The following is a 26022-nucleotide window of genomic DNA, read 5'->3' as shown; positions in this document are numbered from 1 at the left end:
GAAGAAGAGGCCCTTGATTCGTTCCACGTAACGCTCAATCCGTTTGGGCGGCAAGGGCGTGCGATTGGAGCGGCGGCAGGTTGTCTCACTCGCACCCCGCACGAAGCCCTCGAGAGCGAGAGGGACGGAGAGGGCTTTGATTCACGGCGGCGGCGGCGACCTTGCGACATCCCTTTCGCCGAAGGATCTGACCGGTACGGTTTTTGCTCGCCTTCCTCGCCCAGCTTGCCGCCCGCGCGACGACGTGACGACGGCGTGATGACCAACGCGCACATCGGCATCGCCATTAGTCACACAAAGGCCCCACGTGCCCAAAAGCGAAGCCAAAGCCTGCAGCCTGCAGTTGGCGACGGGCTGAGTTCTCGGGACTCCCCGGTCAGTCCGTTCGTTGGTTCGTTCCGTTCCGTGCAGCTCGTTCATTATTGCGTAACGAGAACGAGAACGAGGAGGCACCCAGCGCGCTGCGCGTTCGACTTTTGCTTTTCCAGTGCCGCACCGAGTGCCGTGGCCGACCGGGCCAGACATGTCTCGGCGGCTGGACCTCGTCGCCTGTCTCTGTCGCACTCACGGGGCGACCCGCAGCGGTGCGAGAGAGACAGAGCGACGAAAACGACTGGACTCCGGCCCAGGATCCCCGCGAGCCACAGGCACGACGCGGCAGTACGGCACGGGGTGGTTCCGTCTCCCTCGCACCCCTACGGCCCGACGGGGCGCCCCACGAGTGCGAGAGAGACAGAGCTCTGTTCGGAGTCGGCGCCCGCGGGTCGCGATCGCGTGAGACCCAACCGGCGCCTGCTCCCACGTGTCTCATCGGCGGAGCGGCGGGGCCCTGCTTGCAGTGAAGGGGGACACGACCAGGGGCATCTCGTTGTCCTACCCGTCCTACCAGCCTAGCGCCTCAAGGACCGTCGCGTCGCTCTGTCTCTCTCGCACCCCAGGGACGCCACATGAGCGTGACAGAGACGGTTACGACCCCTGCTTGGGAATCAGACGGCTGCCGTGGTTTCAGAATTAGTTTTCGCATGACTTGGCGTGATTTTTGCACTTCCAGTCGGCGGCGCTACTCCGCGCTCAAGTGCCTTTCAGCGCCCAACGAGGGGCGGTCCCCGCTGTCCCTGGCGCGTGGCGTATCGACGGCCCTTCATCGGCCCATAAAAACGACGCACCGCCCCTACAGTGGCGTCGCCGGCGTCGCCGTTTCTTCTGACGAGGACATAATGCTCACTGTGTCGCGAGCGATAAATTATTGAGATGGCGCCGCGGCACGGCGCGGCATGGCACGGCCCTCAGGGCGCCACGTCGCCGTGCCTCCTCGAACAATGCCCCGCTGTCCTGCTTGTCCGGCAGCGCGCTGTCTCTCTCGCACCCCTACGAAGCGCCCCGCGAGTGCGACAGAGACGGAGCCTGTCCGGCCAGACGGCGGCGGCGGTGTGTTTCATTCGATGGCCGACTTTTATGTCTGCCTCTCTTCTCGCGCGGCGGCACGCGTCCACGCAATGATTCGGCCCGCCGGCCTTTCGCGGCGTCCGAACGGCGGCGCTCTGTCTCTCTCGCACCCGCTGGGGCTGCCCATCCGCCCCGCGAGTGCGAGAGAGACAGACAACACGCGTCGTTCGGTTCGGCGGCCGCGGTGACGGCATGATAAGTGAATCGCGGCGGCGAGGCAGGCACGGCGACGGGCGACGTCACTGCCATATGAATGGCATGCAAAATAAAGCCCCGGAAGGACTGGAACCACTGGGACTGAGGACCGCGCGGACCGCGGTGGCGGACTGGGTGGACTAGGCGGACATCCAAATGAAATGACGCAACCAAAACGCGCCGTCGCCTGCTCGTCCTGCTGGGCCCTGTCGGTCTGTCGGCCACGGGAGCCTGGAGGGAGGACCGGTAACCGCGTGGTCAACATAAGGACCCGGGAAAAGGGGTTAACAGTGTGGGTTCCCACCGAAAAGCGACGGTAAGAGTAAAAGACAGAGAAAAAAATGAAACAGTTTTATTTTTCCAGTGAGGAACTATTTACAATTCTAAAGATTTTTGGGAAATGAAATTATTTTATTTTTTCAGTCAGAAAATGCAGTTTTTAATTTTGAGAGGAACGACCTAGTTGAAACAACTTGAATAATTTTTCTGGCGGCGCTTGCAACGCAGATCGCACCCACCACGGTGTGGCGGAAGAGGTCGCCGACGAAGGCGAAGGGCCCCCGAGCCCTTGAAAGACGACCTCCCTGGGGTGCAGCGGAGTGACCCACACAACGTAACGCCCTTCCTGCCCCCCTCACGTCCGTGGACCGTGTCCGCGGTCGGCGGGGCGGGGCGGGGCGGGGCGGGCGGGGCCGCGGTCGTCCATAAGGCCTTCCCGTAACGGAACCTGTCGCGATGTTGTGTCGGACCTGCAACACCATCAGTGACCGCACGGGCCCGGCCGGCCGGGCCGGCTGCGTCTTGGGCTGCTTGGCCTGCCTTCGGCCCCGCCGCCGGCCCGCGGCCCCTCGGCTTGCCAGTGGCGTGGCGTATCTAAGGCCGCGGTGACCGGCAGGACGAGACGGCACGCGGGCTGTCTCTCGTTAGTCTCTCGTCGCTCTGTCTCTCTCGCACTCATGGGGCGTCCCGTATAGGTGCGAGAGAGACAGGGCGACGTCTGCTGCCCACCAGGCCGCCAAGCCCAGCGCATCGCGGCAGGCGCGGCACGGCGCGGCCTGGCGTGTTGACCACGCGCGCGGGGTCCGAGGGTCCGACCGGGTCCGACGCGGTGCCATTGCACAACAGTGGCAGATCTCCAGCCTCCAGCTCCAGCGTTCCAGCGACGGCCCGGCGGTTCCTCTCCCATAAAGCACGCGGCTCGTTGCGCCTCGCACTTACGCCTCCGCTCCAGCACCGCTCCGGCCCACGTCCGCGATTCCGAGAAAATTACATAAAATTATTTCGCGAAGAAGAAAAATGCGTGACGTGTGGCAAAATACGTGTGCGACACCGACACCAGACTTGACACCAGAGCCTCCCGCAGGCTAATCTCCAAAGGGAGCACCCCTCCCGACCCCCTTCCACAGCTCCCCCTCCCCTCCCCTCCCCTCCCTCCCCGCCCCGCGACTCGCAAGCACAGTGCGTACTTTGTACGTCGGTGTCGTTTTCGCTGCCCCTCCCTGCGTGCGCGCGATTTCAAGCGGGTCGCGATTTGCGAGCGCGATGTGCATTCGATAGAGAGAGAGAGAGAGAGTGCAGCGGAGAAAAAAAGGAGCGAGTGACGATGAGCGCGTCGAAACCTGCATCAGAAGACGAGAGGTTGCGTGCGGTGCCGTCGCGCTCGCACACCGGCGGAGCGCTGTGTCGCGATTTCTCAAGCATTCGAAGTGGCCCGGAGTGAACGGAGCGAAGACAACAGACTGAGGTACTTCCTTGACGCACGCCAGCACTCGGAATGGTGCTGCAGTCAAAGACAAACGCCCGATTTGGATTCTTTCACACATCAAGACAGTGTTTCATCATGGACAACATAACCTCTCAGTGCCTGTGATGTTCTGTCGTTGTTTGTCCATTTTCGGGCTTTAAACGAACTTGCGACTGGTTCGTGCGGTTAGATATCAAAGCGAATTATTTTCGACGATTTTTAACTCGCGGCGAACGCGCAATTGTTAAGAATAGCGCGTGTTTTCACATATCATAACAAAGGTTATAGTACCTGCCAGTGCATTTGTTTGTCTAACATTTTCGTGAACGGCGGCACTGGCGACGACCATTTTAAAACGACCTTTGATTGTAAATCATTAAATAATTACTGTCTCGCTCACTGACCTTCCGCAGTCGCTTTCCAGGCGTTTGTTTACTTTTGGTTATTTCGTGTTCGTAAGTTGGCAGCGCGGCCCAGCTCGGCCCGCCATTTTCAGCCTCAGTTTGAATGCGGCGCCGTTCCGTCCCGACCAAGAAACCGCGTTTCTTTTCTGTTTTCATGCTAAATTACTGTCGAATGTTTCTTTATTGCACATTAAAATACGATCCATCACTAATTTTTAAAATATTAGATGCATTTAAATTTATGATGTGCTTTTTGATTTCCAGTGCATGTAGTAATTGCAATTTTCCTGTGGCAGGTCTATAGGATGGAGACGCGGGCGAGGCCGGCTGCCGCCATGGGGTTGCCGAAGGACGCGTCCAAGGACTCCAAGGACGCAGCCCCAGACGGGGCCAAGGACTTGAAGGCCGCCGTGACGCCATCCACGGACCGCGGCCGCGACCGTGGCGCCCTGGACGTTTGGCGAACGCCGCCGTGGAGCTGGTGAACAAGGCCTCCCTGGAGGTGGCCGTCGTGGTGCTCGGCGACGGCCCGGACGACACTGCGTCGCCGCCGCTGGTGGACTTGCAGGCCGAGGCCAGCACCCCGCCGACGCGCCCCGCCACCGCGGAGCCCTCCGAGGACGACCTGGCCGTGGACGTCCGTCCGCTCAGCGCCGAGGACGACGGCGTGCAGGTCCTCAGCGAGCACAACTACCGCACCGTGCCGCTCCAAGACGCCAAGGACGACCAGGAAGTGCTGCTGACCGACGTGGAGGAGGGGAGGGCTCGGACTCGGAGCCGACGACGCCGGGGGCGGAGCTCAACAAGTCGCGCGACATCTACAGCACCATGAACGTGCCGCTGACCGTGATCGAGCACGAGGTGGAGGACGAGGAGGTGGACGTCGAGTGGGACGAGGGCGACTCTGCGATGAACAACCAGGACTCCGTCGCTGCCCCGGCTGTCCCCACCGCCCCCGCCGCCCCCGCCGCTCCGGCCGCCCCCGCCACCCCTGCCGCCCCCGCGCGGCCGGCCCCAGGGCGGGAGTGCCTGATATGCGGCGCGGCCTGCCAGGACACGGCCGGCTACCGCCTGCACATGCTGAACCGCCACATGCGGCCGCAGCCCTACACCTGCATGCTGTGCTGGAAGACCTTCTCCACGGCGCGCGACCTGATCCGCCACACGGACAGTAACTGCAAGGAGACGTTCTACAAGTGCCAGCGCTGCGACCGCGTGTGGTCCTCGGACCGCCACCACGCGGCCTGCCCGTCGTGCGCGTCGGAGGAGGACGCCGGCGCGGCCGAGAGCACGCCCTACGAGTGCGGTGAGTGCGGCGAGGCGTTCAAGCTGCTGCGCCACCTCACGGTGCACGTCAAGACCCACCCCGCCTCGGCCAAGCCCTTCAAGTGCCAGACGTGCTCGCAGCGCTTCTCGACGTGCATCCGCCTCATGATCCACGCGCGCCAGCACTCGCCCTCCAAGAGGAGCAGCCCCCGGGCGCCGCCCACGCCGCGCAGCCCCCAGAACGGGCATGGGGCCCACAGCCAGAACGGCCACCACAACGGTCACCACCACGGCCCCCACGGCGCCCACAACGGCACCCAGAACGGCGTCCACAAGCCTGGCCCCCGATCACGCCGAGGTCGGCCCAGAGAAGAGCACCACGACGACGGGGTGTCGCAGTCGTCCCTGCGGCGAGCGTTCTCCGACCCGCAGCAGCTGTCAGGATTCGCGGGCAGCCCGTCCAAGGGCAGCCCACCCAAGTCCGCCATGCACCTCAACACCATGGGCCCAACCGCCCACCAATCCATCGCGCTGGGCCCCGTCACCATGACCCCTATGGGCCCCATGGTGCCGCTGCTCGGCTTCAACAACAGGCAGTTCAGCCACTCCACCACCTTCGAGGACTTCGCCGGCCACCCGGTGTTGCTTCCCCAGCACCACGCCCAGGGCCAGTTCCTAGTCACCATGCAGGAGCCGGTGCACGCCGCGGAGCCGAGCGACGTCCGGGAGGACGACGAGGACACCGACATCGCCGAAGACGAACCTGAGGAGGTTGACGAGGACAAGGACGAGGATGACCCCTTCGACGACTCCGCCCTGTACTACGAGGACGACGCGGAGGGCGCCTCCGACGACGGCGAGTTCGACTCAGACGCCCCCCACCAGGACGACGACGAGGACATGGAGGTCGAGGAGTCTGCCGGCCACGGCGTCGACGAGGACGAGGACGGCGATGTGGACATGGAGCGCGGCAGTCGGCGCGCGCCCCGTCCGGGACAGAAGTCGGACCCCCGGCAGTGGAAGCAGTTCCCCTGCCCGTCGTGCCCGAAGGTGTTCCGGTTCAGCCACCAGGTGAACGTGCACATGCGGACGCACACGGGGGAGCGGCCCTTCGCCTGCAGGCTGTGCGACCAGAACTTCCGCCAGGCCAACAGCCTCAAGCGCCACCTGCTCCTGAACCACGGCCTCAAGGGCAGCGCGGCGGGCTACGCGTTCCGCTCCATGCTGGCGCTCAAGCGCAAGCGCGTCAAGCGGGAGCGCTACAGCGCGCTCACGGCCTTCTTCGCCAAGCAGGGCAAGCTGAAGGGCTTCGACAAGGAGGCGGGGGCGTCCGACAGTGCCATGGTCGTCGCGCACCACCCCGCCGGCCACCGGCCCGCCGGGAACCTCCCCGTGAGGCACCGCCCCGCCGGACGCAAATCCCCCGGAAACCTCCCCGTCGGAAACGGAAAACTCCCCGCGGACCACCGGAAGCTGGACGCGCTGCCGGCGGTGCGGGCTTTAGAGAAGCTGCTGGGGGACATGCCCGACCCCATGCCCGACCCCATGGCCGACCTCAAGGCCGAGCTCGAGGCCGAACTCGAGGCCGACCCAGAGGCCGACCCAAAGGCCGACCCTAAGGCCGACCCAAAGGCCGACCCAAAGGCCGACCCTAAGGCCGACCCAAAGGCCGACCCAAAGGCCGACCCAAAGGCCGACCCAAAGGCCGACCCAAAGGCCGACCCAAAGGCCGACCCAAAGGCTGACCCAAAGGCCGAACCCGCGGCCGAACCCACGGCTGAACCTAAGGCTGAACCTAAGGCTGAACCTAAGGCTGAACCTAAGGCTGAACCTAAGGCCAAACCTAAGGCCAACCCTAAGGCCAACCCCAAGGGTGACCCTAAGGTCGACCCCAAGGCCGACCCTAAGGCCGACCCTAAGGTCCACCCCAAGGCCGACCCCAAGCCTGAACCTAAGACCGAGCTGAAGACCATCCTCAAGAGCAGGTTCGCCACCATAGCCTCGGTGGGCGTCAAGAGGACGGCGACGAGGCCTGGCGCCTCGACTTCGACGCCGAGCTGAGTTCGCCGAGCTAGAGTGCCCCGCTGGCGTGGGCGTGGACTGATTGTACGGCTGTGATTTGCTAGTAGTAACAGGGTTTCATTTGTTGTTGTAGAATTAGAATCACCATTTCCTGTAGCCTATGTGTGAACTTACCGTATGTTATGTTTCTGTTGGACAAGCGTTACCTAATTTCTCTTGTGACTTTGTAGATAGGGACGTGGTTGAGAATGATCTTTTATTTGTCTGATCTAGTTTATATTCTTTCTTATTTAACTTTACTGTCTTGCTAAGATTTTCTTGATCAGCTCATTTGAGACAATTAATGCGCAACAGTCATTTTATTTAGAGTATGATTGTCTAGAATGTTGACTTATCAGTATTTCCGGTGTTCTGAGAGACAGATACAATGATCTGCAAGATCTATGTTGTTTAAAATTTTACTTGTAATTGATGTGACAATATCCATGAGATCTGTGCTTGAATGTAGTTTGGGGAATGTATTGCATGTCATTTGTTTTAGGACTGACGTTTTCGGAGAGAAATAAGATGAAGTCTGAAATGCAAAGGTTCGTGATTTCTCAATTTGCTGTACATGTAATTGTTGTTTTTTTTTCTCATTCCTGCAAATCAATATCTTTGAAACGAAAGCTTCCAACAGATTTCTGGATCATTTCCTGTCTTCAGTTGTATCGAAAGTAAATTTTTTTTCCAATTTCATATATTTGCCAGTGGCCATTTTGACCTTTTTTTGTGCGAAGTTTGATTATGTGTATTGAATTAACACTCATAGTCCTAGACTATGTACATTTTGTAGTTCCAGTTCGAAATGAATATCCTCATTGCATCTGAATCTTATAAATTGCTTTTTCCTTTACCTCCTCTGACTCACCAAACACATTTAAGCTTAATTTATCATGTTGATTCCTTTTTTTGGGGGGGTTGTGGGGTGGGAGGAGAGTCATAAAAATGTGTGAACACAAAAACATAAATAAGTATCGAACAGAAAACCAAAAAATTATCAAAAAAAAATTATTCTACAACATTTCTTTCTTACCTCACCTCGCCTCACCGTCACTGGATTGGGGGAGAGTGCTCTGCGGCGGGCCGGGACACTCTAGGGGCGCCGCGTGCCTTGTCCGGCGGACCATTAGCCCGTGCGTGAGAGTACGAGAGCGAGAGAGACTGCGTGTGTTTGCGTTTGCACGGTGCACCATATGCACCCAGTATGTGAACGCCGCCGTTTCATTCTCCCTTCGCCTTTCATCAGTGGCTGAATCCGAACAAGTTGCCTGTCTCTCTCGCACCCCTACGACGCGCCCTGCGAGTGCGAGAGAGACACAGCGAGCTCTTTTCGGAATCTGGCTGGCACCGCACTGTGCGGCTATTCTCTCGTTTAATTGCCTACACTGTCGGCGGCCCGGGCCACCCACCCGCGAGTACGCGAGGGTCAAGGCGCAACGCTTAGCGCGCTTACCAGTGGTGCTGCTTTATAGCACTTTGTAGTGTAGCGGTCCTCGCGTTGCCCCATCCCTCCCATCCCATCCGCCCGGCCTGGCGCAGCCCAGCCTCGCCAGCGAACGGGGAAAAGTTAACTCGGGTTGACGATGTAATTGCTGGGAAGACGTGTGATGATGCTTCCTTGAGCTTGAGGCGGCGGCTCAGCTCGATTTTCAATGCAATTTAAATTTAATTTTGAAATTTGTGGGGCGAGGGGGGAGGGAATTCCCTGCCGCTTGCAGCGCAATGTCTGCAGTCTTGCGTAGTGTCGGGGTGCAATGGCTTGCCGAGTTTTTCTGAGCTTCTTCGTTTCTTTGTGACCGGCAGGGGACGACCGGACTGACTAGACGCGGAGACCAGCGACCCGCGCGCTGCCCCGCCCCGCCCCGCCCCGCCCCGCCTGCAGGCCGCGGTTTGTGCCTCGTGCATTGCAAACTCAGGGAAGGGAAACGTTTCTCACACACACTCCCATTATGCGTGGTCGCACGTACGTATTCGCCGCCAACATGGCCTGCTGCACCTTTCAGGCCTTTCAGCGAGCGCATGCATGCCAACAACCACTGCACCGTTTTCTGTTAGCATCGTGATTGTCGAAACACGGCCTTGACGCGCGAATATTTGCTCCCGCGAGAGCGTTTTGAAATTGATGCCGAGCGATTTTTCTCTCTGTCCAGTGTGGCGGCAACGGGGAGTCACTTTTCCCGTTTTGCGCCTTTCTCCGTTCTGATTTGCTTGCTTTGTAACATGTTATATACTGCGGCGGCCTTCCATACGGTGCCTCTTCACCTGCCCCCTCCCCGGGCCGGCCGCTGGTCCGGTGTCACCAGTTGACCGGAGGCGGGGCGGCCGGCAACAGGATCTTCCCCCCGCCCCCTCCCCTTCATGTCCTCCGAGCCCCGCGGAGCTCCTTATAGAATCCAGACGGAAGTGCATGATGCTGCATGCGGCTTAGGCGCACGTGTGTCACATAGTCACATAACGCCGTCCGATTTCAGTTTACTGCGAGGCAGAGTCCCGGGTTCGAATACCGGTGGCTCTTCTGTCTTTCCATTCAGCCGCCACTTCCGTAACCCGTTTTGCCGGGGCGGTCTGCGCTGTGACACTGTGCGAACGGCAGGCAGTGGCGGGTCCAGAAATGTCCAGGGGGGAGGGGTGATCGCAAAGAGCGACCACTGTTTGCTGACACTGGAGCCGAACTGTGTTCTGACTACACACTGGAGTGTGTTCTGGAGTGAGAACAGACCGAACCATTCAGGTGTTTGTGCTTTTGCCCCTCCTTCTCTTCCGAACGCCTTACCGCGGGCTGCGACCCAGGCCACCCGATGCACTGGTTATTGCAGCGTCAACTGTTTCTTTCTTCGGTGTGTGCGTGAGTGTGTGTGGGTGTGCGCGCGTGCCGCGTGTCCACCGTGCGGTACGCGCAACTACTTACTTCACTTCATGTCATGTCATCATTGAACTCGTCTCGTGCTCTATCCTCTCACGGGGTTCTGTTTCCCAGACTGCCCAGTGCGGGCTAGGCCTGCGCTAGCCCGGCGGGCGGGGCGGGCTGGTCGGGCGTAGGGCGGCCCCCGGGCTGGGCTCCGGCTGCCCCGTCAGGGCCCCGCGGTGCCGCAATAAGCTCTCGAGTTCGGCATGGATAGACAAGGATAGACAAGCTGCACCGACATGACGGCAGGCACGGCGGGCGGCCTTGGACCGTCCCTATGGGCGGTGCGTTTTGTTTCCCTCTCGAACGGCCCTCGACGAGTCGACTAGTCGACTGGCGAAGCGCGAAGCGAGCGAAGCGTCTCCTTTCAAACAGGAGAGCGCGCGATCGCTCCACTTCTGCTAACCTCGCGTCCCGCTACCGCCACACTGTACTGTACCGCCACGCGGAGCCCTCTTTGTCGGCTTGCGGGAGCACAGTGGGCCAGGAGACCGGCGCAGGCGGCCAACGCGTTTTGAGCTCCAGAGTCGCTAAGCAGGACTCGAACCGAGCGTGTGACCCCACCAATGGATTCCTCGTTTGGAGAGCAATCCATTGGTGGGGTCACACGCTCGGTTCGAGTCCCATTTAGCGACTCTGGAGCTCCATCCTGAATTTCGACCGCCTGCACCGGTCTTCTGGCCCACTGTAAGGGTCTCATCGCGGGGCATCGACACTGTGATTCGGCTGGCTGTGCGTCCCGCTCTTCCGCCTTTGTGTGCAACTCGATATGCAAAGCACGTGCACTGCCACGGACTACAGTGTGCTGCCTCCTCGCGCGTGTCGATTTCCCTCAAATCCTCCTTTCTAACCTAACCTAACCCCGCCATGTCGATATGCAACGCGTGTATTGCGAATGCGGGATCACAATAAGCTGGGCTTTCCCTTTCAAACGCACACACACACGCACGCACACGCATGCGCCCCGGGGTAGGCAGTGTCACATGAACCTGAGCACACTCACACACCGGCAGAGAGACACACACAGGACGTTGGGACATTGGGGTAATGCGGATCCACTCCAGAAAGTGGAGCCGAGGCCTGGGTGGCGGCTGGGCCGGGCGGGGCGATGGGGCAACACTTGCAGTGCAGGCTGCAGGTCGGATTGTATGCACGACACTCTCCTAACCCCAGCGGTGCCGGCAAGGCGAACAAGTGGGTGAACAAGGTGGATGCTGGGAGGGAGAGGGAGTTGAACCCCGGACTGGAGGATCGGCCGATCCAGCCCGCTCATGAGTCGCTGACAGCTCGCCCGCAGCGAGCCCGCGAGCCCCGCGCGCGGCACGCCGTGCATGTAGCAATGTAGGTGCCTTGGCGATGCCTTGGCGATGCCGCGGAACAGATGGAAGATACAGAAAGATGGCGGGATGCAGGAAGTGCGCCGTGGTCGTCCTTGGTCCGCCGTCAAGCCCTCGGTCTCGGTGGACACGGCGGCGGCAACATCACGACCGCTATCGAGAAAGCCCCGCGACGGCCGCGCCTTGGCCGCGCAGGCCCTGCGGCTGAGAGCGGAAAGCTGAAAGCAGGCGGACGTATACGAGCGCGCGAAATCCGGCATGCGGCCGCCAAACCACCCTCTGTCTCTCTCGCACCCCTGCGGCGCGCCCCGCGAGAGGGAGAGAGACGGAACGAGAGGAGCGCGACGCGGTCCGCCCGCCGCAGCGCTCGCCCGCAAAACCAGCGCGAAGCACTCAGGTCGGAATAATGAAAACATGTACCTACACTGTCCCTCTCCTTCCTGGGCGGTCGCGCCTCGCTTTGCAGTGCATCGGCCGGCACACAGTGTGGCATCACCGCCACACCCGCAAATGACCCGCGACTCTCCGGCGCGATAACGCGGGAAAAATGAATAAAAACAATTCCCGTTTAGACGAGTCCATTTCGCCACTTGGTTCGCCAGTCCTCTGTCTGCGGGCGTCCGTGTGCAACCTGCATGCCGATGAGCGGCCCGTCAACAGTGGTGCCGTCTCTCTCGCACTCACGGGGCGGTCCGCCTGGGTGCGAGAGAGACGGAGCGACTGGGAGGCAGCCTGCGGGCCTAGCTAGCCAGCCGCCACCGCGTTGCGCCGATCACCACATGCGATGCTGATTGGGCCAAGCGGTCCTGCAGCCTGGAGCCCTGCCGGCCCTGGCGGCCCTGGCCCGCGGGCCGCGAGGCAAGCCGCCAGCCCAGCGGGGACGGGGATGCGGCATGTCCAGCTGTGCAGCAGAGGTATTAGTTGCACGGCGTCGCGCTGCAGCCCCCCTCCCCCTTTGCACCTGCCGCGTGCATGCACACCACTGGCACACCACTGCACATGCACACACGGCCGCCAGTGTCGCAACATTCTGCAATCACAATTTGTAGTCCAAATCGGCTAAGCCGGCGCGCGCCCCGAGAGTTTAGCCGGTGGCTGGTTCGCGCCGTGCCGTGCCGTGGCGTGCCGTGCCTGCCGGGTATGTATCGGGCCCGACCTCCGCCATCGCGACCATCGCGCGGGTCCCGGGGGGCCGCGCCGCGCCGCAACGTATTCTATTCACCCGTCTGCTGTGCTGTGTGGCGGGCCAGCCGCACGCACGCGCTGCTCGTAATCAACGAGTGTGAAATCGTGCCCAGAGCGCCCAGAGCGCCGCGGAGGGCATTCCAGTGTTCGGCGATGTCCAGTGGCACCACACTCGCAACCTCCCCGGGCACTCGGGCAGAGCGACGAAACCGAGGTTCAGACCCAGCCAGCCAACCCCGTGGGTCGTCCATCAAGATGACCATAAGGGTGACGTCACTCCTCGACGTGTATGACGTCAGGGGGCCGGAAGGAAGGACGACGCGGGGCCTCGCACCGCGCCGACGACCGCGCCCGGCCGCGACGACGGCGGCCTAGTGGCGGCGGCGCCCCCCGCGCGTTAATTTATTTATCTATTCACATTCACATTGGGGAGGACTTATCCTCAATCACGCGGGCGGGCGGGCGCCGTTTACAACGCTGGAGCGGGGTGGGGCGGGGTGGGTGGGCGCCGGGGGCACGGTGATGGTGGTGGGGGTGAAAGTGCCGCCGTACGCGGGGAGCGGGAGTCGTGGCGGAGAAAGGTGGGGGACGGGGGAGGGGGGGCCCTCTGGCCGCCTGGCCGGCGGGGCGGCGGGGCGCACCGAGCCCTCCGCCGCGGCCCGTGGCCCCCGCGGCCCCCCACGCCCACCACTCGGCGGGAGAATGTGCACGGAATGAGATCTGCTTGCAGCGAAATAGAAAACAGTAACATCGCTCGGGACGTCCACAGTGAGTCTGCGCGCGGCGTCCCGTCGAGTCGAGTAGCGCGTCGCACAGCGCAGCCGCACGCAGCGGCCAACCGGAGCCTAGCGCGCCGAGAGCCGAGCCGAACCGAGTCGAGCCGAGCCGCCGCGTCCCGTTCTGGATTGAGTGTGGAGTGCAGTGCAGCAGTGCAGTGCTAGTGTTCGACGCCCTCCCTGGCGGTCACCCTGGCGGCCACCATGGCGGCGCCGAGGAGGCTGCTGCCGATGCTGCTCGCCCTCGCGCTGGCCGTCACCAACGTCGGCGCGGTGGAAGCCGAAGAGAAGGTCTCCGTGGAGGAGCCGACGCCCGCCTCGGACTTGGCGCACGAGGACGACGCCGAGCCGGCCGAGTACCGGGAATTCCAGCAGGTGAATCCCGCGACTGTGTTTCCGACTGCCACCGCTTCGGTCGAGGGTTCGAGTACTGGCGCCGGCAAGACGTCATTTGCGTTTTAGAAACCTGACATCACGTCTGCACAACACTCCGTCTCGTGTGCCTTGTGTGTGAGACGTTTATTTCAGCACGGGGAAGTCCACCTTTCGAAGCGAAAGTAGAGATGACACGAAATGTGGACGTCGCCTCTGCACAAGTCAAGGTTTGCGTGTCGCGGGTGTCGTGCCCCGCGTCTGCATTCTGAGTACACTGTCAACGCCGTTGTCGGCGCCGGCGTCGGCGTCGCTAGTCTAGTCCGCTGGTTCGAGGCACCGCGCCGGCGGGGGCGTGAAAGGATAACCCACTCGCCGGAGTGATTGATTGATTTTCAACATGGCAAGTGTCGCCGTAAAGAAGTCAACGTCCAGGACAACACTACTTTTCGTTCAAGTCTGTTTTCGCACGAAGCAGTCCATAAAAGTAAACTCAAATTGAAAGCAGTGTAGTGACCGCGCGCCGCCGCCGCCTGTTGCATGCCGCGGTGCTCCTCCCGAAACGCGCGGCCGACAGCTAGGTGCAATAATGCGAGCGTGCGTGTGTAAGTGTACGTGTGTGTATGCATGCGTGCTGTGAGTGTGCGTGTGTACGCGTGTGTGTGAGCCCCCAATAATACGTGTCGCGGTTGCGCAACCTATAAAGACTGCCTGTCGAGAGTGGCGCCGGTGATCTTCATTCTGGCGGAGTCCGTCCGCGTCGTTCAGCAGACGGATTCCCGGCAAGGGTCTCTCTCTCTCTCTCTCTCTCTCTCTCTCTCTCTCTCTCTCTCTCTCTCTCTCTCTCTCTCTCTCTCTCTCTCTCTCCTCTCTCTCTCTCTCTCTCTCTCTCTCTCCTCTCTCTCTCTCTATAAAAATTATTTGCTCCGAGATCCGTCCGAGCGGGGTTCCAGCCCGAAAGAGGTCCGTCGGGCTAGTCCGACGAAGCTCCAGAATGTTCCCAAATCGGCAACTTTACGGATGTGTCCGAAAACCGAAATGCGGGCTGGTTTCGGACTGTCCGAGTCTCGGTTCCGAAAAAAACCCGACGGCGGTAAGCCAGAGGCTAGCCGTATTCGAACCCTCGCTTCCCGCCTTCCTCTCTTTCTTTGCACACCAGTGCTGACGTCGGAGCCAACTGAGCTAACCCGACAGATGAGGACTGGGAGCTCCGGTGAGCCTCTTCACTGACTCTGCGCTGCGCTCTCCGCTCCGCTCCTTCCTCTGGGCGCTAGGAGGCGCGATTTTCAAGATAGAAGAGTGGGGATTTCTCAGGGGGACCTCGAATTTAAAATATTTTACGTCAAACACGTTTTCTTATGCATACCTGTATTTAAAGTTTCATGTTTCTACGGTTGTACGAAACAATTTAAATTAATTGACTGAATGCATTCTTGCAATTTTAACAACGTTCTGTGGTATTTGTTTCGGCACATACTCAGAAACGACAAAAAATTGCTGTATTTCCAATAATTTTTTTATTCTTTTCCTTACGAAAGGCGAATGTTTGAGATTGAACATTGCGGAATCACTTGGACATACCTCAACTGTAGCTGCGCTAGAGGAATATTTGTCTAAGTTCCAAAGCGAGGGGGAAACGGCACAGAATTCCGAAAACAGTCCGGAGGGGAGACCCTCGGACGTATTCCGGGTAAGTCCGCTGCCCCGGACTCCCGGCGGACCGACCCGGACTTTCCAGGGAGTCCCGGGCACATATCGGTCTGGCCCGTCCGAACAGCGGCCCTTTCGCGGACTAACCACGGAATCGTCCGAGGGCATTCGGACGCTTCTGGGGACAGCCCGAGGTGGCGGGGGCTCTTTCGGACGGCTGGCGGCAGGATTTCGGAACAATTCGTTTTTACACGGGCTCATGGGACGTCCCGCATGGGTGCGAGAGAGACAGACTGACGCCCCGCGGTCGGCCTTCCCTAAAGGCGTCCTTCGCGCCGTCATCCTGGACGCTACTCGCTCATGGGGGTGATGGGGTAATAGAGAGACGGTGCCGCACCGCGTGTAGCCCCCCCTCCCCCCCCCTCCGCTCCCTTCACATTAGGCATTCTCCGAGTGCACCCCCGAGTGATTGCATTGGCCAGTGATCCATGCACGCGACTCGCCTCGCAGACTCAACATGGATCGCTGTGCATTAATTTGCGCGTTTTTCCTCCGAGAGAAGCCAGCCATGCATAGTAACATGACGTCAACATTTATATACTGTGCTGGATTTCGAAAGCGGCAGCGATGAATTGCACGTCTTCGATTCGCGCAATCGAAATCGATGCCGTTTAGTTTGTGTTCCATTTCTGAGGGCAACTTTAAAAAGGAAGTACTATTTAACACGGTCCAAAAATTTTGGAGTTTTCAGCGGCAACACGGTATTTTAAACAACAGACTTTTCCCTGCCTTTTTGTTGTTTTTATTTTTGGTGGATTTTTGTGGGTGTTTTTAGAGCTAATTTTGCTTTGCGTGCAACTGTTGCCTTACTTCGGGCGCGCTGTGATCTTTGCCGCTGCGCGCTGCGCGTGGCGCGGACAGGCCCAATAACGTTTTGGAGGCGTCGTGAGCCGTGAGGGGCTCTCTGCCCGCCAAGGCCCCACAGCCCGCGGGGTGAAACTCGAGAGAGTCCCTGGAGATCGCGTCCAGATCGACGGCAAAACGAGCAAAAGCAGCAAAAGCTCGAGCTTCAAGAGCTCTTTGCCGCGCGGCGGCACCTCGTTCCTCGTGTTCAAACTTTACGGTGGGGCAACTTTTTTTTTATTGACCAAATCATTCCTTGTTTTATTATGCGCGCTACCCCCGGGGGTCTCGCTTTGCGATTCGCGACTAGCACCGGGAAATGTCAACATTTTTAGGGGCCTATCTCGCGAACGCAGCTCTGCCTGCACCAGTTGGTTCTGCGCGTTGAACACAGTGTAACGCGCCGTCGTTTCGAAACCTGCAACCCCCAGTGCAGGCAACAGGGAAAAGTCACCGTTGCGTCATGGTGCTGCCATTTTGACCACCGAGGTCAGAATTTCGCTGAAAACCGCATCGTCATTTTCGATGAGATTTTGACGTCCGTTGACCAGTGACCTTTCGGGTGCGGGCGCCTGGCACTCTCTCATGCATGCCGCTTGTCTAAGACCCTCGCCGATATCAGGCCTATCACAGCGCGACCCCCGCGGCGCGGCGCGGCCAAGACGGGTCCTTTGAATAACCACTTTGCCAGTGGGCTGATTCCGAATGCAGTGCGCTCCGTCTCTCTCGCACTCGCAGGGGCGCCGCGTGTGGGTGCGAGGGAGACAGACGTCCGGTCCAGCGCCTGGACTCGCATTAGCGGGGTCGGAATCACGTGACCCGCGGCCCGGCCGGCCCCGCAGCTTGTCTCCCTCGCCGACGTCTCGGCCGATGCACAGTGGGCCAGAAGACCGGTGGAGGCGGCCAGAACTCTAGACGCGTTTTGAGCTCCAGAGTCGCTAAATGGGACTCTGCAGCTCGAAACGCGTCTATAGTTTTGGCTGCCTCCACCGGTCTTCTGGCCCACTGTGCGATGGCCTAACAGTGCAACAGCCCGACGGTCGTCGACGTTGACGGAGTGGACGACGACGATCGGAAGGAAGCGGACGCCACGCCGCTCTCGCCGATTCGATCGGCGACAACCTGCACTGCCAGGAAACGATAGTAGTGTCCGACGAGTGGAAAATTTGGACGAGGTTGAAGGGATCGGGAGAAAGGATGCAGTTTAGGGACGACACAGGGAAGCAGGGTTCGCGGGAGTGGCACGTGGGTACCAGTGTGGTGGGGGGAGAGAGAAGGGGGTAGGGGAAGGCAGGCGCGCGACGCGGCCAGTAGAGCGATTCCAACCATCGCTCTGTCTCTCTCGCACCCTTGCGGGGCTCCCCGCGAGTGCGAGAGAGACAGCGTCAGGGCGGGAAGGGCTCCATTCGGAGCAATTATCGGCGCCGCTCTAAACGCCTCCACCGTTGGCCATCTTCACCGGCAGACAGACAGAGAGAGAGGGAGAGAGAGAGAGAGGCAGAGAGAGATCGGCTAACGAGATACGGTGGAAGCTGGAGCAAAGCGATCCGAGCAGCGATACCGTTCGCACCGGCAGCCCGGGCGTGGTGAGTCAACCAGGCCGTCCCGTGCCGCAGCGGTGGCGGGTGGCTGCAGCAGCGCGACCACGGCGTCGACAGCCACCTCCAGGACTCCTCCGAGTTTTCTCCCGACCAGACGAAAGGCACGCTTAATGAAATGTGGCACCGCGCCGCTGCGCTCCGCGGTTTCGTCGCTCCGTCTCTCTCGCACTCGCGGGGCGGCCCGGAGGGGTGCGAGAGAGACAGCGCACTGCGCAGTGTACTGCCGGACGGACGGACGGCCCGGGTGGACTCTGATGAGGAAGGCCGTTCGCTGAATGGCCCGGCTGTCGGCCTGCAGGCAGAGCAAGCAAGCGGGCAGGCCCTGCTGCCAAGATCAAGCGATTTTCGCCTCTGAATGCGTCTCGCCCCGCCCCGCCCCGCCCCGCCCCGCCCCGACGACGTGACGACGTCCCGTTCGGCAGCCAGGAAGTGGCTGCCGGCGGGGCGCCTCGTAAACAAACAAACGCATGTTTACTTTTATTTCTTTTCAAAATCGAAAACAGTTCTTTTTTTACCCGCGTTTGTTCGACGCTGTTCGTCCCGGAGCCCCTGCCAAGCTGCAGATAGGCCAGCCCGCCGAACAGACGAGCGCGGCGGGCGGCCTATCTGCAGCGTGGCAGGCGCTTCGTCGCGCTGTCTCCCTCGCGCCTCTGCGAGCCGGCCCGCGAGTGCGAGAGAGACAGCGTCCGTATCTCCTCGCGGTGCAGGGAAGCGATAACTTAGTCGGAGCGTATTAACTGCGCGCGTGCGGCGGACCCAGGCACCCAGGCCAGCCGACCCAGGCCGGCCAACCCAACGGACCAGACTTCCTGCGATTATGCCGGTCGCCTTTTTGTTTTTCTTGACCCCTCGCGGGCAGCACTGGGCCACTGGGCCACCGGGCCCGGCAGCACGTAGCCGGCCAGCACGAAGCACCGCCCGCCGCGCCGCCGTAGCTTCTTCAGAGGAAATTATACCTCTGCCGCGGGCAGTTTGATTTTTAAGAAAGCCACAATCTTCGCAATGGATTCTGTAAATTAAAAAGAAAAACACCCCACGGAACAATTAATTTTTTTCCGGTTTAATTTTTCACATGGGAGCTACACCCGTGACGATTCAGTTTGGGGACTGCGCGCGTGCGTCCGCGTGCGTTCGCGTGCGTCCGTGATGGCGGCTGGCCCATGCCGTTTGGCCGTACGCCCGGTTGCCTCCCCGCTCCACGCAAAAGAGCCGCGGGAGGGAAAAAAAATCGGGGAAAAGAAAGTTTCGAGTCTATTTCACCTTCTCTTCCGAATCTAACGCGGCGCAGCTCTGCAGCTGGCTGGCTCCGGGCCCCTCCGGGCCGGGGCCCTCCGGAGCGGCCGTCTTATCCCATTAACCCATTAACCACACCGGGTATAGTTTGATTGCTGTGGAGGAGTAGCGTGGAAGCGCGGTTGCCGACCCGGGCCGCGGGGCCGCCAGTAAACCACAAACTCTGTTTTTTACAGCTCTATTTCTAAACAGTAAAATCTCCCAGACAACCGCAAAATTTTTTACAGTAAAAAATCGCGCATTGATTGAATTTGTTTGCTAGAAACAACCGGAGGAAACAAGTATTTGGAGTCTAGATGCAAGTTATTTCACGAGGGGCCCTAGGGCTATAAGGGCGGGGTAAGGTCAGGGTGTGCCAGTGCAAGGGTTAAGGGCGGGGCGGGGCGGGGTGAGGTGGTGCGGGGCGGGGGCGGCTGCAGGACGGTCTGCACTTCGCTCTGGAAAGCGAGCTCACCATCGCTCCATCGGTCCGCTTCTCCGAACTCCATTTTTCTCCTTCCCACGTCGCGTGCCGTTTGCAATGGGACGGAGCGGGTCACTGCCAGGCCAGCGGTTCGAACCTCCATTTATTTTCCTCTTTCGCAAACGAGGACTCACACGAGAAGTGCGATTCGATACACAAGAAAGAGTCCATTTTTTTCGGTTTCATGACGCTCGCGCGTGCGCGTTCTGCTCCAAATTCTCGTCTTTAAAAAAGGGAGCGGTCTATAAAACGGAGCGGTTCCTCTCCGAAACCACATCGGGCCGTAGAAAACGGCGAAAAAGTGCCACCTTCCGTGCGGCGCACGCACACGCCGGACCGGCGGAGTCCGAGCGGACCGCCGCGGAGGTAAATCAACGACCACCGGGCGAACAGGTCCCGTTGCCGCGTTGCCATGCCTCGCCTTTCCTTCCGCGGGTCCACTCCACTGCAACACCACCACTGGCAGCATGCTGGCAGCCACCGCCCGGGGCGGCACACGCGGGCAGAGGTGTGAAAACAACGTCGGTTGCTTAAATCTGCCGAAAGGAAAAATGGACGCGATCCGAATCGGAAAGGGGAGGGGGGAGAGTTTCCCCGAAATCTCCTCGCACCGTGGAGCAGCAAAGTGGCCGAGGGCAGCAGCAGCTGCAGTGGAGGTGCCGGCGGCAGCGTGGGGCTTCCCTGAGGAAGGAGTGACCCCGCCCCGCCTCGCCTCGCCCCGCCCCGCCCCGCCCCGCGACTCATTTCACTTTCGTTCGGTCCTGGCCCCGCGTGGCTCCACCGCTTGCCCAACCCCATCACGGTGTTCGACCGTCGTCGCGCGTCTCCGTATTGGAACATCACGAGCACGCACTGCTGCACTGAAAGAGCGATTCTGTCTCTCTCGCGCCCCTACCGGGCACCTCATGTGAGTGCGAGAGAGACAGCGGACGGCAGCACTGCAAGCGTGCTCTGGTTTCGAACGGAAGCGTGTGGAAAGGGCGCCGCGCTGCGGGGAATGACAGTGATTGCACTCAACGCACTGCAAGGCGAGGCGTGGCGTGGCGCGGCACTTTTACCATTTTGAGGCGAGGCGGACTTGGAGTCATCGGGCCACACTACACTAGACCAAGACCTAGCTAGATCAGTGCCAGAGCCAGACTGGACCAATGCTGGATCACCTCCAGGCTCGCACTGGACCAAAGAGTGATATCTCTAGAGTCCAGACGGCCCGCCCTCACCTACAGTGTAGTGTAACACGCCCCGCCCCGCCCCGCCGTGACGCGAGCTCGGCGCGTTGCGAGGCAGACGCTCTGACCTCAGCGCCGCCGTCGGGACCGAGTCGCGACGCCGTCCGCGTTATCCAGTTTTCTCTTGTCTGACGCCCTTGCCGCCTTTTGCACATTTTGCTGGCAGGTCTAGGCCCGCCGCGCCGCGCCACCTCCGCCATGCAGTGCGCCAGGCAGGCTGACGTCGACGGCGTCCTCAACCGGAAACGGGGGCCATGCACTGTGAAGCGGGTACCGGCGGGGGAGCGCGCCGCGACCCGGCCGCCCGAACCGCCAGGCCCGCCGCCAGAACCGAGTGGAGAGGAGTAGACCCTCTCGCCGGGAACGGCGTGGTGGAGTACGAAAAAATTTCGACAAAATATCTAATTTTCAGGATGAGGATTGAGTCTTCATGACGATTATCACCATGAGACTTTGAAAGTGTGCTGCCCCTCCTCCACTTCGCGTCCGTAGTGATTCGATCAACGAGTATCGAATTTGGTTTGCCGGTCACTCTGGAGGAAGTGCCCCGCTGATCCGACTCAACCACTCCCCTCCCCTCCCCCTCCCCCTCCCCTCCCCCTCCACTCCAGTGAAGCGGAAGCGCGCTGCACACGTGTAGCTGGCGAGGCGCCAGGCCGAGAGGCTGGACGTGCCGTCTCTCTCGCACTCCCTGCGGGCCCAGCGGGACGGCCCGGCGCGCCCCGCGAGTGCGAGAGAGACAGAGAGAGAGACGCGGACCGCGGTGGTAACGCCCGGTAACAGTCTGACCCAATGCCCCGAGCCAAAAGGATCCCAAGGACGAGTGTGAGGAGCTGGACGAGTGGAGATTCGAGGATGACGAGTAGAGTGCGACACTGTGGCTCTCATCGTGTGTGTGTGTGTGTATGTGTATGTGTGTGTGTGTGTGTGTGTGCGACACAAGGAAAACGTTTAGTACGGTAGTAAAAGCACCCTTGGCTGCACGCTCGTGAAGACAGCCGCGCCGTGGCGTGCCGGGCACGGAAAGGCCGCTGCCCCTCATCAACTTTACTGCTGATTGGTCCGACAAATTGACGATTGAAACCCGAGTGCCCTGGAGAGGGGCGGCACAGCAGACAGAGACGGAGCTCTGTTTGATCGGGACAAATGAGTCTCGGCTCGTGCCGTGCCGCAGCCCCCCCCCCCTCCCCTCTCGGCCTGTCCTTTCGCTGCTGCGATTATTTCGAGGTGCCGAGCCGTGAATCGCTCCAACGAACGACCCAGCCGGCAGCGAGCAGCGGAAGACGGGTCTGGAGTCTGGAGCGGCCGGCACGGCAGTGTAGTACTCACTCGACTTGAATTTGCACAGACATCTGCAAACATGGTGCACTCTGAGTGTGCGTGCGTGCAAGCTGCAGAAAATGACGAAGGAACGGTGACGGGCGGGGCGTGGCGGGGCGGGGCGTGGCGCATCGTGAGAACTGCCGCGGCTTCTGGAGCGGCCGAGTATCTATGGATCTGGGTCTGTTTTAGTGCGGCCGTCCCGCCATTTGGAGCCGCTCGGCTGGAACGCCCCGCTGGAACGCCTCGCTGGAACGCCCCGCTGGAACGCCCCGCGGCGCAAATTGCAGTGGTAAACCGTCCGGACACCCGGAATTTTCCTTTTCGCGGTGGACTGGAGTGTGACTGGAGTCTGGCTGGAGTGTGACTGGAGTCTGGCTGGAGTGTGACTGGAGTCTGGCTGGAGTGTGACTGGAGTCTGGCTGGAGTGTGACTGGAGTCTGGCTGGAGCAGTGGTTCTCAACCTTAGGGTCGCGACCCCAAGCGGGGTCGCGAAATTTTTTTAAGGGGTCGCGGCGATGCTGGGGTCGTGTTTTAGGCCGATTTTAAGCAGCCACTGCGTCTGATCCGAGGCGGGCATTTTGCTCCCTCAACGGGCAATCGGTCTTTGGACCTTCCTTTAGCATGCCTTTGTTACGGAGTGCAATTATCAGTCTTGGTTTGGGAGCAGTATTGTCTCAAAGTTGGCCGAAACGCTCAGAAATGTCTATGAAAAATCGTGTTTTGGGCCGATTTTAAGCAGCCACTGCGTCTGATCCGAGGCGGGCATTTTGCTCCCTCAACGGGCAATTGGTCTTTGGACCTTCCTTTAGCATGCCTTTGTTACGGAGTGCGGTTGTCAGTCTTAGTTTGGGAGCAGTATTGTCTCAAAGTCGATCAAAACGGTCGCAAGTGTCTTTGAAAAATCGTTGTGACTATTTTGGTCAACTTTGAGACAATAGTGCTCCCAAACTAAGACTGATAATCGCACTCCGTAACAAAGGCATGCTAAAGGAAGGTCCAAAGACCAATTGCCCGTTGAGGGAGCAAAATGCCCGCCTCGGATCAGACGCAGTGGCTGCTTAAAATCGGCCCAAAACACGATTTTTAATAGACATTTCTGAGCGTTTTGGCCAACTTTGAGACAATACTGCTCTCAAACTAAGACTGATAATTGCACTCCGTAACAAAGGCATGCTAAAGGAAGGTCCAAAGACCAACTGCCCGTTGAGGGAGCAAAATGCCCGCCTCGGATCAGACGCAGTGGCTGCTTAAAATCGGCCCAAAACACGATTTTTCAAAGACACTGCTGACCGTTTCGGCCAACTTTGAGACAATACTGCTCCCAAACTAAGACTGATAATCGCACTCCGTAACAGAGGCATGCTAAAGGAAGGTCCAAAGACCAACTGCCCGTTGAGGGAGCAAAATGCCCGCCTCGGATCAGACGCTGTGGCTGCTTAAAATCAGCCCAAAACACGATTTTTCATAGACATTTCTGAGCGTTTTGGCCAACTTTGAGACAATACTGCTCCCAAACTAAGACTGATAATTGCACTCCGTAACAAAGGCATGCTAAAGGAAGGTCCAAAGACCAGTTGCCTGTTGAGGGAGCAAAATGCCCGCCTCGGATCAGACACCGTGGCATGTTAAAGGAGGGGTCCCGTGGGGTCGCGAAATTTTTCCTGGGGGTCGCGGAAATTTTCGGCTTCAAATTTGGGGTCGCGAGCCGAGAAAGTTTGAGAACCGCTGGGCTGGAGTGTGACTGGAGTCTGGCTGGAGTGTGACTGGAGTCTGGCTGGAGTGTTACTGGAGTCTAAAGCGGTCTGGCACCGCGCTGCCGCCATGCCGCCACGCGGATATGCCACATTCGTGTCGCCAAGATGAAGAGTGGCTGTGCACTGCACTGCAAAGGTCGAAGTGTCAGAGGGAAAGTGCTCCCGGGCCGCGGCCCGTTTGGTTTGGCCCCTAGCCTCGCTCCAGGCCGCGCCGCGTACGCCTCGCGTCTTTTCGGCTGTCTTCCGTTTACTCCTTTTTTCCGCCTTTAGCGAAAGGTCCGCGTGCGGTGGCGTAAGAGGCCCGCCACCCCGAGGGCCCCCCCGCCCGCTCTACCGGTACACTGGTACACACGCCGGACGGGTCGCGCGGGTTCGACTCCCGGCAGCGGCCGCTCGAAGCCACCGAATCGACATGATCTCGCCCGACAGCGTCGCCAATAATCCCCATGTTTGACCGGATTTTGCTGAAGTTTTTAAATCTGAGCAACGACATGCCACTGTCACAATTTTTCAATTGACAAGTACAAGATATACTGAAATTTTCTGACAGTCAGTCGTCTTGGCGAAACTTTTTTTACAGTGAGGCTTACATGGTGCTGATTGGTCTACACATTGTCGATCCCGCCAAACACTGTACTGCGAATAGCGCGGGCGGGGCGCGCGGTGGTCGTGCCTGACTGCGAATAGCAACACGCTAGCCTCGCTATTTGCAGTTCGGTCGTGAAGCAGCCATTACGGGCTGATGAATGCACGCGTTGATAATTCAATTTAATGATGAGGAGCTTCGGATTTAATGGGCGCCACTGGCAGAACGCCGCGGCGTGAGCCAGCGTACCGTCTCTCTCGCACTCGCGGGCGGGGTAGGGACCCCGTGGAATCAGACTCTCTCTCTCGCTCTCGCACCCGCCTTGCCCAACCGTTGCGGTGACTATCCACCATGCCGTCATGCAGAGCGATGTGATGTGGTTCACGTGGTTAAAATCCCTGCGTTTCTGCGTCACGATTTGAAACGCGACCCCGGCGCCATTTCTGTCTCTCTCGCACCCCCAGGGATCTGGGCCCGCCCGTGCGTCTGTCTCTCTCGCACCCACTGGGTCCTGTGCTTGGTCTGGGCCCTGGCAAACGAACGTGAGCGTCTTGAAGGAGGCGGCAGGGGCTGCTGGGTAACGAGACACCGGCGTCGTGGCGCCGAACTGCAGACTGATTCCGCGTCTCTCTCTCTCTCTCTCTCTCTCTCTCTCTCTCTCTCTCTCTCTCTCTCTCTCACCTGTACGGAACGCCCCGTGAGTGCGAGAGAGACAGAGCGACTGAGCCGTCCGTGCGTGCACGCTGCCCTCGAGGAGTGGTTATCAAACGGCGCCGTTACTCTATCTCATTTTCGTTTTCGTTTTTGTCTTCCCTCTTTGGCTGACTTCGTTACAGTGGCGCCGCGTGACCCAACCCGAACGGCCTGTCGCAACGGCCCGGGCACCGCACGTCGCTGAAATGCAAGACGAGCGCCCAGAAGGGCTGGCTGGCTGGACTGCGCCGGGCCGCCCCGGAGAACCGCATCGGTCTTTTGTCTCAGCGCGCCAAGTCGTAACGACCGGGGGACTCGACTTACTGATTTCCTGCGGCCGTATTTCGCAAACGGTGAAAGCCTTGCGGCTGTCCTTATCAGAAAGAACGGGAAAACTTTTATTTCTGAACGTCCCCCTCCCCATCGCGATTAGCACTTGTAGCAACTGTCGTTGCCTGAAGGCACAGACACTAGAAGTCCAATCCGGGCGGAATGCAGAGCAGGGAGTGGATGTCGCTCTGTCTCTCTCGCACCCGCTGCGGGCCGCCCCTTGAGTGCGAGAGAGACAGAGCGATGAGACAGGGGCTGGAGGGCGGCTCCGCACTGACAGCCGTTTAGTCTGCCTGCCTCCGCCCGCTCTCGCTCGGGTCGTTTCTAAAATCATTCCACTTCCGGCCGCGAAGGCGCGCGTCGCATAAACAGTGTAGGCGCAGCACGCGGCGATGCAAGCGAAGCAAAGCCTAGCGAAGTGCGTTCCGAGGGCATTCCGGGAGCGGGGCTCTCGACTGACAGGACTATGACTGCCTGCCGGGTGATTCAGAAGCGGCTTGTTT

The 26022-nt window shown here is 59.9% G+C and overlaps 2 protein-coding genes across 2 annotated transcripts in view; both read left to right on the top strand.

Moving 5' to 3' along the window:
• The first annotated feature begins 258 nt into the window (after positions 1-258).
• LOC117639692 lies at positions 259-7956 on the top strand. Its single transcript, XM_034375567.1, is given in 3 exon segments — positions 259-375; positions 4094-4618; positions 4621-7956. Coding segments are annotated over 3 exon segments (3138 nt in total). The 3' UTR covers positions 7117-7956.
• Positions 7957-13339: 5383 nt separating this feature from the next.
• LOC117639256 (proteoglycan 4-like) overlaps positions 13340-26022 on the top strand; it is a 46095-nt gene continuing 33412 nt past the window's right edge. The window contains exon 1 of the mRNA XM_034374744.1: positions 13340-13697. Coding sequence (XP_034230635.1) covers positions 13527-13697 — 171 coding nt within the window. The 5' untranslated portion in view covers positions 13340-13526. The remainder of the gene's footprint in view (positions 13698-26022) is intronic.

Source organism: Thrips palmi, unplaced genomic scaffold (genome assembly GCF_012932325.1).
Source record: "Thrips palmi isolate BJ-2018 unplaced genomic scaffold, TpBJ-2018v1 HiC_scaffold_11, whole genome shotgun sequence".
NCBI classification, from domain to species: Eukaryota; Metazoa; Arthropoda; class Insecta; order Thysanoptera; family Thripidae; genus Thrips; species Thrips palmi.
The sequence above is the reverse complement of the archived record's forward strand: the minus strand, read 5'-3'. Positions and strand labels throughout refer to the sequence as shown.